The following is a 15517-nucleotide window of genomic DNA, read 5'->3' as shown; positions in this document are numbered from 1 at the left end:
TTCAATATTGCTTATAGCAGACTATTTAAAATGGTAAACAGAAATAAGAAATCATAAATTTCGAATTGAATAGAATGCATTTATTTGAATACGGAACTACAACTAGTTTGTTTCTTGGATACTGACGCAGCCTGCTCGGCGATCTGCTATCCAACAAAGTCATTTTTGTTTCTATCCCTTCTTACTTAGTCGTTTCTCTGGTTTGCACACAAATTGTAACTAAATATACGTATATGATCGGCTTGTTTACACATAAAATATATAAAACTAAAAGGGCAACAAAAGGGTGTAGGAGAATTTGGGATTTCCATAAATTTAGCGAATCTCTATCTCCGTCGTTCCTTCACTCAGTTTGCTTGCTGATTGGCTACGTTCATACACGATTTATCACAAATGTATTCCTTTTAGTTGGCGCTGCATGGTGTGCATGTGTAAACAAGAAAATATCTATCCATATATGCGCTGATGGATCGATCTCTATCGCCCTGCATCGACGTCCGCTCAATTAAACGAAAATATTTAAAATAACGCCTCCATGTCCGAGTTCCGGTTGAGTCTGTGGTGAGTGGATGACTTAACTTAGGTAAATATACACGATGATGGTGGGGTGATGAACTAATCGAATGTGTGATCTCAGGACATGGCGCTGTGGCTCCTCATCGCTCCTCCTGCCGCTGGTGTTGGCATTGCTCTAATCTTCGTTTTACTCCCTGGCTATCCCCATTCCCAATCTAGAGCTTGCGCAGGCCCTGGTGCTTCTGCTTCTTGGCCAGCAGCTGCTTAAGGCTGAACGAGGACAGCGCGATCCCGAAGACGGCCAGCATGGTGGCCGAGCGGGTCACCACACGGTTGGGAGACGCCGAGCTGGTGGTGTAGCCATGGCTGCAGTGTGTCGTGGCTTGTGCGGACAACGGCGGCGCCTGCGGAAGATAAGATAGCAGAACCGATTTAGTTGCCGGTTATTTATAGATAGGCAAACAAACAATAAACTTGGCCCACTGCCCGACGGCCCCCCGCCCACATATGCAAACTGCGCAGCAGAAACATTTCACGCCGACCGTTGGCAACCCGGTTCAAGTGCTCCGGCCACACGCAAGCTATTACCCCACATGTTCCCACGTTCATTGAACTGATTAATGGGTGCGATGTAATGCCTGTTGATAAATCCACCTGCTATCATTTTCGTTGTACTACAGCCCTGGTGACGTCTATTTGTCTTATCAGTTAAATGCAGTTTCACATTCAATCCCGGCTCCAAGTGGATCGGTGCATGACGCAGTTTCCGCGACCTCCTTTCCAAAGTTCACTTCTACTGATTGGATGGCCTCTCTTTGCTCTTCAGCGCTATCTCTGTCCAATTAAACATGCTCTAGACGCGTGCCGCGTATTAATAATCCTCCACTTGCGTTGCCAAAAAAAAAAAAACAGCGGAATTGTTTATAAATAAACGAACTTGAATTTTTGTCCGGTGCTTGCATGCATAATTTCATATGCAAATTTATTTTAAATACTGAAGTTGATTAAAATTCCAGCTGGTTATGACCAAGGTGACGAGAGCTTCGCATCCTTGGTGGTTTCCAGGTGCTCGATCAAGTGTCTCACTGCCTGTGCGCGAATTCCTCTGCCGGTGGTTCCTCTGGCCTGCTGCTTGGGGCGTTTTGTTCCGCCACGAGCGGAGGGTTTTGGCTCCGTGGAATGTCGCTTTATGGCGTCGAGGAAGGGCATGGCCGGATTCAGCTCGGGAATGCTGATAACAATATTGACTGCCGGCGGCGGCGACTGTGGTGGTGTTTGTGGCTGAGTGGATGCTTTCTTGAGCGGCGTGCTGAAGGGACCTCCCTTGGTTTTAATACTAGCAGTCGTCTTTAAACTAGCGGGCAGTAGGGGAATCTCCATTTTTTCCTGCCAGCTAGGCCCCGCAAAGCTTTTGTTTGGAGCAGCCACTTCCTGCTTAACTTTAAGGCTATGAGATTGTGCGGGTTTTAGCTTGGGAGGAGTCTTTAGTTTGGGTGGGAGAGGTTCCTCCCGTATGACTTTTACTGCTGATTCGTTTTGTTTGGCATTGTTTTCCTCTAGGAAGCTCAAATCCGGTAGCCCGAGTGCAGGACATGGCTTTTCTTCCACAGCCTCTAGAGAGCTAAGATCGGGCATGGAACTGAGATTCATAATTGGTTCAGCTTCAGAAGATTTCGTTTCTGTGGCTGGATTCAGTTGCTGCAACAGTTCTAGTATAAAATCGTCGTCGTCATCCGGAGAATGCTCCGAGCATAGAGCACTTTCCGTCGAAGGCAGATTAGTAGAGTCGACCGGAGATGCAAGCGGGCTGACCGATTCAAGAGGAACGGGAGCATCCAGTTCCGGCTCCTCATCCGAGGAGACCTCGTCGTTGTGGGGCCACAGGCAGCTCCTGGACTCGCACTTCAGGATCTGCTCCCCAAGACTAATATAGAAGTAGCGCAGCTTGTGATTTTTGCCCAGATCTTGGCACTCTAGGCACACGTCACCCGGCTGCAGTTGCTCCATTGGAAGCGGCGATTGCGGGCGGGGGTTTGTCTGGCCGGAACAGTCAGTGGTTGCCCCCGAATGGACCATATTCCCCTGGTCCCCTGGTTTTCTGGTTTAATGTGCGAGTGCTCACCTGACCGAAGGTTAAACGGAAAGCGTACAGGCCGAGATTGGTTGTTTTCATGGTCCGTAGCAGTTCAATATCCAATAGGGACCTGCGAATGAAGAGCACGGTATCCGGTTATTCGAGCAGCTTACATAACCCGAATTGATTTTTCCTGCTGCTGCTGCTCATTGTTTGCGAGCGACGACACAGCAAGGTGTTTCTTATCACTTACGTTTCGGGTGCTAATGAAAGCTGAGTGTCCGACGGCGCTCTCTGATTATCCGCGATTGCAGGTGCAGCCGATTAAACCAGCAACGTTGCTACAATTTGGCGAGCAAATAAAAATCAAGAAAATAAAACGATCTAGAACGCATGTGAGCGGAGCGAGAGTGAAAGGGATACAGGACTAGAGATGGGACCGTAACTGCGATACTATCGCCTTATGGAGCACTTGCATGCTCCGAAAGCCAGTGAGGGTATTCATTTTCCAAATTCAATTTTGAACAGTTGCTTGTCAGAAGTCAGAAAAATAAGCTGTGTAACGTAACTAGAATTGAAAACTAATGAGAGGATGTTAAAGAAAGCCGTACAGTTAACATTTTTCTGTTTCTACATCATTAGAAATTACCACGAAAGGAATTTCTGATTTACACCCGTTTACTGGTTGTTAATACCTAAATTTAAATATATGTTCGTATTTTATAAATGTTGAGACTTTTAGTATTAAATATGTTTGTATTTCAATTTAAACGTGTTTGAAATAAAATATGTTCATATGCAAAAAAATATCTAAAGTTATTTAATGTTTGTTTTTCATCAACCTAATGTTAGTTTTATTTGTAAACTAAAAACCTTAAAAATTATTTTTAAGCACTAAATCGACCAATAAGAAAACAAGGTATTCTAAATATTTGTATGCCTTTCTTTAATATAGGAAAAGGAATATAATTGATACTATTTTTTTTAATACTCGACAGCCCTACTATGAGAAAATACCGTTTGGCTGTCAGCGTTGCCACCCCAAATGAGTGCATTGTTTACTAAAAACTGACAATGGAGTTTGCCTAAACTTTTATTTATTTCCAGCCCAGCAATCTGCGACAAATCTGTACTTGGAAAATAAAGAAAAGGTTATCATTTCGTTTCCAATAGTTCCTGTCAGCTGTTTCGCTCGCAACAATTCGGCGCTTACCAACACTAACTTTTCTGTGGGTTTCGTTGGAGTTCATTTCATAATTCGCTAACCGGACTAAATTAAATATCCACACGAAATGGAGCTTTCCGAGGGAGTCAAGGAGCGTCTGGGAGTTGTTGTCGGCGCAGTGCAGACTGGATTCCACTGGGGATTCGTTCCCCTTGTCCTGTATTTGGGTAAGTTGTTGTTCATGTTTTTCTGCTCATCCACACGAGGCTGGGAAGAAGAAGCAGCCGGGGATGGTATTAGCCGACATTGATTTTGACCAATTTGCATTTTTACAGGCTTTCTGAAGGGAGCTGAGCCCGGCATGCCGCCGTTGAACGTTTTCAGCCTGTTGTGGCAATAGAAAATGGCCCGGCGACCAAAACATGACCATTTTCCCGTCGCGTGCCCCGCATTTCGGTTCTGATTGGATTCCTGGGCAGTTGCGCAGTACCTGCAGTTATTGGAAATAAATTTATGTTACACAAAAATTCAAATTAAGACATGTATCCTTGAATCAAGCGATTTTCCAACATAAACCACTAATATAGATTCTATACTAGTAAATATTTATCGTTTGGGTATTTTAACGCAGTTCTCCGTCGAGTGGGTGGATTTTGTGGCTAGCCCAACTTGGCCATACTGCCGCAGGTGCGGTCACACTTTGCAAATCCACACACACAAGCGCGGGTTTTTCGCTGCACTAAATTGTATATTTAACGCAAAATAGCAGCAATTAATACAAACAAACGCTTGCACCGGACACCCCAAAGAGCCGGACACCTCGCGGAACCGAAAGTTGTGCCAATTCCGCCGCGCCACTGCCCCAAATCACGTGATGAAAATCCGCCTGAAAAGTCGCCCTCGTCCGTGAAATGTAAGGCAGAACAGAGCAGTTTTTCCCAGCAACTTTGGGCGGAGTGTGGAGTTCGAGTTTCACAGTGCGAGCCAGCCCCCCTTCATCGAATTTCGCTAATCGCGTGAGAATCGGCTAACTAGTATTCCCCACGATGCCCCAGCAAAATGTGAGACTCCGCGGGCGCGTGTCCTACGCCATAAATGCGCAATTCGAGGCCAATTAGTGGCTGTCTGAGGTGTCCTTTGGCCGCTCCTCCTGCTCCTGCGACTCGTCCTTGCGAGAATCAACCTAGTTTGCAGGCCACAGACTTTGAACTTGCGACGCGCGTGTGCGTGCGATCGTGGAAAACAAAAGAAAAGCCCCCTGGCAGCACAAACAATAACAATAGCTCGGATCGGATCGCACACACTATCATCGTCGGCGATGCAGCTACCAAACATGTTATCTGCGCCCCGGCTAATCTTCCTGGGCGCTCTGCTCGTCGCCTCCGTTTGCTGTGAGTTTCCCCGGGGCTCCGAAAGTCCGAATCAGGTGCGAAACTAACCTTAAATCTCCCTCTGTGCAGCCTCCCCCATTGAAATCGAGATAAACACCAGTATAAACGGCTCCCGATCTGATCCTGCGCCTGCCTTCCACCCTGGCAAGTGGACACCAACGTCCAGAGCGCCGGCGGTGAGAGCGCCGAACAGAACAGCTGGCCAGGCTTATCTGTCGCCATCGTCGTCGCTGTCCGCTGATAACAGGAGCCACGACAACAACAACCACAATGGTAGCGTTGCGGCCATGCCGCTGCCGCAAGACGGCGACGGATCCGGAGCAGCTGCCTCGGCTGTTGCCCCCCAGCTGCCCATCTACATAGCTCAGCCCCAGAGCTCCAAGAAGCCAGAAAGTAAGTTTTAGCGAGGAGCACACTGAAAGATAAAGTAGCCATATACCAATATTGCCAATTTATCTGCTACACAAAAATGTGTTTGACTCAGACCTTTTCGGTCTGTTTTCACAATGGAATGTTTCACTCTAAAGCGATTGATTGACATTTCATTAGGCTTGCTTTTATTTATAGCTCAGACTTCAAAGTGATAGGGTCTAAAGCTATAAATAACTTAATTTATATATAATACAAAATGCCTATTTATTAATAAGGCAATGGTTACACGCAGAATAACTCTTAAACTAAAAAGTCGCTCATTTTTTTGATTAGGGGAAATAAACATACGAATCAAACTAAAACTTACTAGCACTTAGAATTCATTAATTTTTTTTTTAATATTCTTTGAAGTATAATTAATCGGTTCGATTATACATTTATATGTTATACCTTTACAACTTTTGATTCTTGTTTGGACATCATTGTGACCTTTTCTCCCAGTGTTTATCGCGTGACTGTAACACCTCAAAGACTCTGAATGCTTCTAAGAGGCCGTCTTCTTCTGCGGCTCCGCCTGGGCTCCTATTCCGTTCCCATCTCGTGACGTCAGCTCGTCGTGGTGTCAATGAGCTGAGCCAGACAGCTCTCATGGCCCACTCCAACGCGGCCTGGCAGCAGACACCCCCACGTCTGGATGCATTTGCTTGCTGCACTCGGGCACTTGCAACTGCAGTCGGAACACAAAAAAAAAACTGAAAAAAGCAGGCCTAAGCACTGGATTTTTGCAGGCAGGGGGAGGGAAAAACTGGTCGCATTGTCTGGCCCTCCACTTTGCACTTGTCTTCTCCGCGTCTGCTTTGTTAATGCTAAATGGTTTTGTTTTTGTTTCATCACGCTCTCGGCGGTGCCAGCGAATGTAGAAGTCTGTCTGGGCGAGCGTGTGCCCGGCCAGGTGCCTCGGGGGCATGGTTATGCCGAATCCCAACTCATAGTCACAGCCGAAGGAGATGGCAATCAGCGCGCGGTTGATTTATGGATCTCTCATTCTCTAATTAGTTAATTTCTGCCAGCACCTAATTGATTGATTTGCTTCAATAGGTGTCTGGGCATTCTGTTAATCGGAGAATTTAGGCTGTTGGTAAACAAGGCTTAGGGATGAGCTACGGTAATAAGAATTGTTTAAATGAGTCAATTATTGAATTTTTTTGTGTTAAAATTTTCCAACTCATCAAATTCGCATTAAGACTTGGCCTAGGCACTGATCATTTGAGGGTACATATGTTTTTATGTTGTATCTTTATTTCGTCTAGTTCCAAATATCATATGAGAGATGTTATTGAGAAATACATTTTTGCCTTCTTACCTTTAGAAAAAATCAAGTGCCACTGCGACATCTGCAAGGACTCGAACAACATATGCGAGACGGACGGCTATTGCTTCACATCGGTGGAGAAGAACGCCGATGGCAGCGTGGAATTCAGCTACAGGTGAGTTTCGTGCGCCCGAGGCGCAGGTCCTCACTAGGTTAGCACTTGTCCCCAGAGCAGCCAGTGTGAATATGATCTGATAACTGATCCGTATGACCTGCGGTGCAGATGCCTGCACCAGTCGCAGTTCTTTCCGCCGGGCCGCTCCATCTGGTGCAACGATGGCCTGCACGGCGGTCCCACGGTCCGTCCGGTGGGCCGGAGTGGCGCGCACGCCTGCTGCCGGGACAGAGACTTTTGCAACCGCTATCTGCGGCCCAAGACGAAGGACCAGCCGCCGAGCGCCTTGGAAGGTGGTCAGCATGTCGCCGTCGAAGGTTCGTGCGCTCCTGCACGTGATTCGCTCGCAAACCCTTTCCCTTCTCTGACTGCTCCCCCTCTTCTATCTGTTCACTCGCACGCCGTTCAAGAACAAGTTGCCCAAGTTTTGATCGATCCCCCCACTTATGCAATGTTGAGTTGAAGTTTTTGAAATGATCATAACCCGAAATGCAGAGCACTACTAATGATGACCTTCTGAGAAACCAGAGCGGCGTTATACACATTGTCTTAAATATTATTATAATACTTTTATTGCTACTAACCAGACTGAAACTTCAATTAGCAACAAGCCGAAGGCAGCAACAACTACAGCAGAAGCGGCAGCAGCAGCAGCAAACCAACAACCTATGCCAAGCAATACTAATTTCGTTTAATTGTTATTTTTTCTCTATCTCCCGATCACTCCTTCGCTCCCTTCGGCCTCCACTCGCAAATATCGCATATATCGAAAAATAATCGAAAAACTCCCCGCTCGCTTACATAATTGTGACGTAGGTGCATTACTGTCAAATACAATATGCAGCGGAAGAAACCCCTTGAATGCCTCACTAGCAACGAAAAGTACAATTCGTTTAGGATTGAGTGCTGTAGAAGTGATTTCTGCAATAAGAATGAAATTATGAAGAGGATATTTGAAACAACAGGTACAGCCACATTCAAGTAACAACAACAACCACACACAACCAACAACAACAATACAATTTCTCTCCTTAGTTTGCACACTTTCTATAATTCACTTTGCCTAATTTAGCACTGCATCAATATAATTAAAGAAATAACTATCCAATAATCTGTAATAATATTTTGGTTTAGCTTAGTCAGTTTTTCTTTCACTCAGGTGCTCACACCGCCCAAGTTTTGTCTCTTAAGTTTATTATTTACCTTAACTACTTGCACCTCTTGCGCTTTTTGGGCTCCCACATGTCTTTTTTCCTTTACCTTCTCACTGTTTTCTTTTCTCCTTGCTTTTCCCTGTGGCACAAAAACACACACTATAATTCTTATACGGAATCCAGCTTACACCTTATCCTAATAAATTACACGTATCTTTATGCATGCCAAAGTATCTTTGCAAATTCGAATCGTGTTAGTAGTTTGTAGATATCTGACTTTCCACTCGAGGGGTGCATCTGTTTTGTCCTGAGAGCATCACCTCTTCGCTATTCTGCTCTTTTCTCTGGGAAATCTGAGGCTTCTCGTCCTTGAAGTTTGTCACGACTGTTTCACTTCTGATATATGTGAATAAATAAGTTAAGATATTCCCTGACATGGTTTTCTTCAGACCAGTTACGATTTTTACTTCAGGATGTTTTGCTTGACACCTTACACCTTGTATTGTTCAGACTGTACGCCAATGCAATTCAATTCCTGGAAAGTGAAACATGGAACTGGTCTAAAAACTAGATTGGTAGCAGTAAACCCCAACCCTCCCACATCTGGCAGTGGTTTCCCCCATATTTCCCTGGTAGTTCGTTGGCCGACAGACTCCGCTTACTGCCTTTGCACCCCAAAAAACACAGTTGAATCCACCTGCTGCAGCTGATGAAATCCACCCCAACCCCTATCCTGGCTGAGCTACCACCAAAAATAAATAAACAAGAGCTGCTGCTAAATTTTAGCTTGTAAGTGGTAACAAAAGCTGCTTCGTAACTGCACACCGCAACAAATACAACGAGAACAACTAGAACAACTACAAGTGCTAATCTCTTACTACCCAAAACAAAAAAACCTAGAATCTAATTTAGATGTAGACTAAAAAAAAGAACAGCTAACGCAACTTAGTAGATAAACAAACAAACCCAACTAAATATTATGTATGTAGATGCATAACAGACCAGTTGCCACCTGAAGATCCGACCTCGTGCAAGTTAAATTCGGAGGCAGCCTCTTCACAGTGCTGCGCCGAAGATTATTGCAATACGCGTGAGAATTACAGTGGTGTCCTACCAGGTGAGACCAGCAATGCACCGCTAACAACGCCACCGCCACCACCACCCAACAATCCAACCACCAGCCATCGAAGCAGCCACGCCCATGCCATTGCACCACCTCATTTGCGAAGTTTTTTTGGTATACTCAAATTTGTAACACATTGAATTCACACAAGAAGTACATACATACATACACGCATAAGCATACCTGGCTAACACACACACACTTCGCACACCCACGCTTTCAGCGAACACCCCATGTCACCCCGTCTTCGTCCTTGTTCGTCCTTCGAGGGGAGAATAGCTATTGTAATCGTCGGACCCTGTTCCCAATTCGTTCTATTCAAGCAATTTGATTTGATTGATCATTTTTATCGAAAATTAATCGAAAAAGTAATTACTTTTTTGTTTCTGAATCAAAAAGGTTTATATGAATAATGTGGTCATCACTTATGAGGGTGATTTTTTATTAATTTAGCCCGAAAATATGTATTATTTCATTGTTGTAAAAACATTTATCGAAAATAATCGTTATTTGTAACCGATTTTCCGAAAAAAGAGTCTTAAAAATGAAATCATTGGTAAAGCAATTTTAAATATCATTGGAACATTAAAAAAATGTTTTTTAAAGCATAAAATATTCTATATTGTGATTTTAAGACTCTTGAGATTGTAAAGAACAAGAATTAACGAAAGTAATGATTAATAAAAGTCTTATGGGGATTGCGGATAGGAACGCGATTGGAAACAGGCTTTTTTCGCTCCCATTTGTTGTTTCGTCGGCATGTCGTCCTTGTTTATGCGTTGACTTTCCTTGCCACTTCTCATGTAAATTGTACGCACCACATTGTTACCTTGTCTGTGGCCTCGTCTCCTGGCCAACCGCTCCACCGGCCCACCACCCACGACCCCCACCCGCTGTTTAGGCCGCCACCTCTCACCTGTCAACTGAGTTGGTGCCGCACCGTTGTGCGGTCTTGTCTGCTGACCTGACCTTTTGCGTCATCATCGTATTGACTTGTTAAAAACGCATTTAAGAAGGAAGTAAGCAAGGCATTTACCAGCAACAACAACAAGCCCGTCTCAAGGGCCGTCGGCGGGGACGACACCAACCACACAAAACCGTCCAAGAGAAGAAAGGAGTGAGGGTTTCGAGAAGCCCCTGCAGACGGTGGCCTTGTTTGTCCCCCCTTGCGCCCACTCCCCAAGTGCCTGCGCCGGTGTGTGCGTGTGTATCTGTGTGTCTGCCCTTTTTCATTCATGTGCAATGCCGCTTTCAGAGCTGCAGTTGCAACTGCAAGTCGCAGTCAACGGTCTCTCATTTCATTCATTAATGGCCGCATTTTTTGCCCCGCCGTCTGCCGCTTTTTTATACTCATTACCCTAGCAGAAGTTCCATTAGCCCGCCCAATATGTTGAAGCAATTAAATGTTGCACTTCTGTACTAAAAAGTTTTAAAAAGATATTTTGATTGGAACTTGATTTATTAAAATAATTGATATGAGGGTTTTATTGCCAACCGAATGCAGTAATAAAACTTATTTATATTAAATATTTCTTTATTATAATACGTTATAGGAGGGTTTTAACAACCCTCCAAGCATTTATTATAATAGATACAAAATAAATAATAATTCCGCATTAACTAAATATATATTTTATTGTAATCAAAGTTTTAAGTTTGTCTTTAAAAACCTAGCATGAAACTTCTGATAGAGTATTTCAGCGGCAGTGCGGCATACTTATCCATATTGTTTTTCGTAGTTGTTCGCTCATTTCCATTGCACTTTTGTGTTTGTTCAGTGGGAGGTTGGTATGTGTTTATGAGTTAGTTCGTCTGCGGAATATCTCGTTTGGCACACGGGTTTGGATTGGGTTCGTTTTGTTTTCCCGTAAGCAGCCAAACATTTCGTTTTTGTTTGTTAAGTTTGCTCCATTATTAAGTAGTTTTGAAGTAGATCCTAGGCTCGTTGCCGTAAGGTATGTGCAAAGGTTTGTAAATAACTCAAATTATTCATGTGCAGGTCAGTGCCGTTTTTGTAAATAAATTACTACATTTAAGTATTTCTAACCACTAACAGCGTTTGGAATGAGCTTATGGGCCTGGATTTGTTGCGTTTCGTTTTTGCACCCTGATTTCTTACTGTTATCACGCACATTTACTTGTTAATGGCTTCCTGCATGCCACTCTCGATTGATTGACTAACATTCTGCATTCTCTTTGTATTTATTTTCCATTAATTCGATCACATTTATACGAAGCAACATTTTTCTGAGTCTTAATAATGAAAATGTCTGTGGATTGTAAACAGATTATGTGCCGCATCGCCTGACCAGCTGGGAGTTTGTGGCCATCATCCTGGGGGTGACCCTCATGGTTTGCTTCACGGGCACCATTACTTGGTACTACTGTCAGCGTCGGAAGCGCTTGGCCAGCGGCAGGCCGTTTGCCAAGGAGGACTCTGTGTACGATCCCATACTAAATGGTAACACAACCATCCACGACATCATTGAGATGACCACCTCTGGTTCGGGTTCGGGTGAGTTCCATGGGGGGAGGGGAAGATTTTTACTTCAATGTGGGCCTAATTCTGTATACTCTCTTCCAGCTGGTTTGCCCCTGCTGGTGCAGCGTTCAATTGCGCGCCAGGTTCAGCTATGCCATGTCATTGGGAAGGGACGCTTCGGCGAGGTCTGGCGTGGACGCTGGCGCGGAGAGAACGTCGCGGTAAAGATCTTCTCCAGTCGCGAAGAGTGTTCCTGGTTCCGCGAGGCGGAAATCTATCAGACGGTAATGCTCCGGCACGAGAATATTTTGGGCTTCATAGCTGCGGACAACAAGGGTGAGCCCATCAGTCAGTTCTCTGAGAGATTTCCTTAATGCTTACCACTTTCTATGTTTTTTTTTCTACAGACAACGGAACCTGGACTCAGTTGTGGCTGGTAACCGACTACCATGAGAACGGATCGCTCTTTGACTATCTAACCACGCACACGGTGGACACCAATACCATGCTGAACATGTCGCTGAGCATTGCCACTGGTCTGGCCCATCTGCACATGGACATTGTGGGCACTCGCGGCAAGCCCGCCATCGCCCATCGTGATCTCAAGTCCAAGAACATACTGGTCAAGTCAAACCTGAGCTGTGCCATTGGGGATTTGGGTTTGGCTGTGCGCCATGTGGAGAAGAATGACTCGGTGGACATACCTTCCACCCATCGCGTCGGTACCAAGCGCTACATGGCACCAGAAGTGCTGGACGAGAGCATGAACGACCAGCACTTTGACTCGTACAAGCGGGCGGATGTCTACGCCTTCGGACTGATCCTCTGGGAAATCGCTCGTCGCTGCAACATGGGCATGATTTACGACGAGTACCAACTGCCGTACTACGATGCAGTGCAGCCAGATCCCAGCATTGAGGAGATGAAGAAGGTGACCTTTTGATTTCAAATGAGTAGTGAAAGGATTTGTCTAACTTTTTTAAATACTTTCTTAGGTGGTTTGCATTGAAAAGAGCCGCCCCAACATTCCAAACCGCTGGCACGCCTCCGATGTGCTACACAATATGGCCAAGGTGATGAAGGAGTGCTGGTACCCGAATCCCGTGGCCCGACTGACGGCGCTGCGTATCAAAAAGACACTTGCCAGCATCAGTGTGGAGGACAAGGTCAAGAACTGATTGTGGCTCTAGTTCGAGGAGTAGCCCCCGTGTCCCGTCCCGTGGGCTCGGGGGGAGACATACATTAGCAACCTGTAACCTGGCCCCGTGTTACCTTAAAAGTCCTGGCAGCGCCTGCCAAGCAGTTCCAGAAACCCGTTAAATGAAATACAAAGAGAATTGTAAATATTAAGCGCTAACTCATCCTTAACGTTTTCAATACTTTGCTTTGTTTCCGAACGAGCTCGTTATTAGTTTTGTGTTTTACACCAGCCCAAACTATTGTACATAACCTTCGTTGACATTTTCGCTGAGATTTGCTAGTTTCCGGGCAGCGTGAGCAAAGCGGCGCGCCAAAACGAACTGCCGCACTGCCAGTAGAGCTACCAATTAGGGCCTAGTTATAGACCACCAAACAAACACGTTATATACACCATACATATTTTTTATAAATCGTGTTCGCGAGAGAGAATCCAGCAAACAAAAGGATAAATACAAACGATAAAATACAGTAAGACTTTGTCAAGACTGAGCAGCAGTGGAGAGCAGTGAGAAATATTGCAAAATATATACAAAACAGCCACAACCAGATCATTAGCAGAGAAGATAATTAACCATTTTAGGCATAAAGTTGACAAACTCAGGAAACCGTAACGTAAAAGTAAAATTTAATGAATCAAACAGCTTGGTGCGTCGCCTGCTCACGTACAGCTTGCCATGCCCACGTCGCTGATGCTGCTGCTGTGCCTCCCTAGCTTAATATACACCAAGCCCCTCTCCCCCAAGTATAGGCCCATATTGCTGGAAGAGCTTCTTTTTAAGTTTTAACTACATTTAAAATGTCTACACCAAAACTCTCGACCCTGGCAATCAACCAAACCTTGTTGCATGTTCATCCTCACGCATGCCTATTATATTTGTTATTTCATCTAACCACACGTCGCATTTCAAGCTGTCCCCTTATTGATTCCGCTCATTTATAACCAAAGCTTGTTCTTCCTATTTTATTGTAGCTATTAAAGTAAAGCAAAGTAAACAAAACTATATAACAAAACAAAATATATGGTATATTTATGAATATGAATTGTATACTATATTTGCTTCTATTGTAAATTCTAAGGAACTTATTGTTTCGAGAACAAACCTAAAGCACTAGTTTAAGTCTGTGCGCACACCGTTCGGTGTGCCTATTCCGGGTAAAACAATATGTTTAACATCATATACCAATTAATTTCGTACATCAAATGCCATAAAGCTAAATGAGTCCATTATCAATGTATACCTGTACACACAATCCATTACCAGAATGCAATAGTAGTTTCCACAGAACCCATGTTTCCTTAAACCATCAACACACGCCAGCTGAGAGATTAAAGTAAACATTAATTAACATTTTAATCATTTCGATGTAAGCTACGAGTAAGCGCTTGTACGAGCAGTGCATGCAAGATTGTAATTAGGGTTATGATTATATAGTACCTACATATTGTTATTTTTTCGGTCTGCGAAATTTACTTTCCTATTTTAATTTAAGCTTAAGGTTAATCATTTCCTGTACGAGCATAATCGATTTATTTGGGAAACAAATTTAAACAAAATGTTTTTAGCTGTATTCGCGTATGTATATTAGTTTTTGAAACTATTCCTGTAATTGTAAAATCTGTATATAGTCTGTGCGTGCAAGTCAAACTGAAAGCGATCGATTAATGTTTGACTTTGTTCCAAGCTAGGTTTAAGCCGAAAGTTGTTTTTAAGAAAAACCCCCAAAACAACCTCCGATGTGGGGCACTTCCTACAACCCACAACCTTAGTCCCTGATCCAAACCAAAAACAACTTTAAAAACAACTGAGTTTAAGATTCAATTGAAACCGAAGAACACAAAATACACAAAAGACTTTAACAATGCGCAAAAACATATAAAAAGAAATTAATTTTACACATCCTATCCTATTTTGCGGGCAAACCATAATTTTGGTTCCAAATTTCAAAGATTTCAAGAACTAAAACGATATATGTTAGGCTCAAGTAAGCGAAAAGTGTCTCAGCCATAATGTTAAGAGCGAAAGCATTTGTAATGTGTATTAATAGTAATGGATTGGATCATGAGAGATATATAGAGAGGAGAAGAAAGTCAGAGAAAGTGAGATAGCAGGAATGATTTACTTGGGTGTAATGTTGAAAACAAAAGCGTTGAAAGTGTAAACAGAGTCTAACTTTTAGCTTTAAGCTGCGTTTTTACTGGCACTTTAAATAAAATACAAAAATAAAACCAACCGAAAATATTTGTAAAAGAACGGGCCGTGTTTGACAATCAATTTTTCATTTACTGGCGTATACTTAATTAATTAGTTATTATGCGGTCTCTCTGGGGTGCCTTGGTTTAATTTATGTGTGTATTTTGGGCCATTTGTCCTTATTAACATTCCTGGGCCCTTGGCTTTCTACTTGTGCGGAAAACGTGGGTGCATGCATTATTGTATTATAACTGCCCTGGGCGTTAAATGGGGGAAAGTGTACATCCCCAACGTCGAGAATATGCTCCGAAAAATATATTTTTACCGGATATTATGGGTAGGGATACAATTCTAGTGAATT

The 15517-nt window shown here is 43.8% G+C and overlaps 5 protein-coding genes across 8 annotated transcripts in view; 2 read left to right on the top strand and 3 right to left on the bottom strand.

Moving 5' to 3' along the window:
* The window catches only part of LOC108030343 (transcription factor MafG), a 78262-nt gene that overhangs the window by 38957 nt on the left and 23788 nt on the right, over positions 1-15517 (bottom strand). The gene's annotated exons all lie outside the window — the stretch shown is intronic.
* On the bottom strand, positions 59-3024 carry LOC108030354 (uncharacterized). Its single transcript, XM_017103221.3, has 3 exons — positions 2844-3024; positions 2639-2720; positions 59-920 (listed from the first exon to the last, which is right to left on the bottom strand). The coding sequence occupies exons 2-3, from the start codon at positions 2687-2689 to the stop codon at positions 732-734; spliced, it is 240 nt and encodes a 79-aa protein (XP_016958710.1). The 5' UTR covers positions 2690-2720; positions 2844-3024; the 3' UTR covers positions 59-731.
* On the bottom strand, positions 968-2631 carry LOC108030353 (uncharacterized). The gene has a single exon (XM_017103220.3). It carries the CDS (start codon positions 2590-2592, stop codon positions 1537-1539), a length of 1056 nt encoding a protein of 351 aa, XP_016958709.1. The 5' UTR covers positions 2593-2631; the 3' UTR covers positions 968-1536.
* On the top strand, positions 3725-4358 carry LOC108029956 (mitochondrial import receptor subunit TOM7 homolog). The gene is made up of 2 exons (XM_017102459.3): positions 3725-3982; positions 4091-4358. Exons 1-2 carry the CDS (start codon positions 3883-3885, stop codon positions 4153-4155), a joined length of 165 nt encoding a protein of 54 aa, XP_016957948.1. The 5' UTR covers positions 3725-3882; the 3' UTR covers positions 4156-4358.
* Positions 4449-15216, top strand: LOC108030180 (TGF-beta receptor type-1). 4 transcript variants are annotated; one of them, XM_017102925.3, is made up of 8 exons: positions 4449-5146; positions 5216-5539; positions 6888-7005; positions 9149-9276; positions 11570-11797; positions 11867-12100; positions 12172-12695; positions 12760-15216. In XM_017102925.3, exons 1-8 carry the CDS (start codon positions 5074-5076, stop codon positions 12940-12942), a joined length of 1812 nt encoding a protein of 603 aa, XP_016958414.1. In that variant the 5' UTR covers positions 4449-5073; the 3' UTR covers positions 12943-15216. The 4 variants fall into 4 exon arrangements, with proteins under 4 accessions (XP_016958414.1, XP_016958412.1, XP_016958415.1 ...); XM_017102923.3 differs by lacking the exon at positions 9149-9276 and adding an exon at positions 7822-7970; XM_017102926.3 differs by lacking the exon at positions 9149-9276 and adding an exon at positions 7114-7322.

The sequence above is a fragment of the Drosophila biarmipes genome, chromosome 2R, assembly GCF_025231255.1.
Source record: "Drosophila biarmipes strain raj3 chromosome 2R, RU_DBia_V1.1, whole genome shotgun sequence".
Taxonomy (NCBI): Eukaryota; Metazoa; Arthropoda; class Insecta; order Diptera; family Drosophilidae; genus Drosophila; species Drosophila biarmipes.
This window is presented reverse-complemented; position numbering and strand designations above follow the sequence as displayed.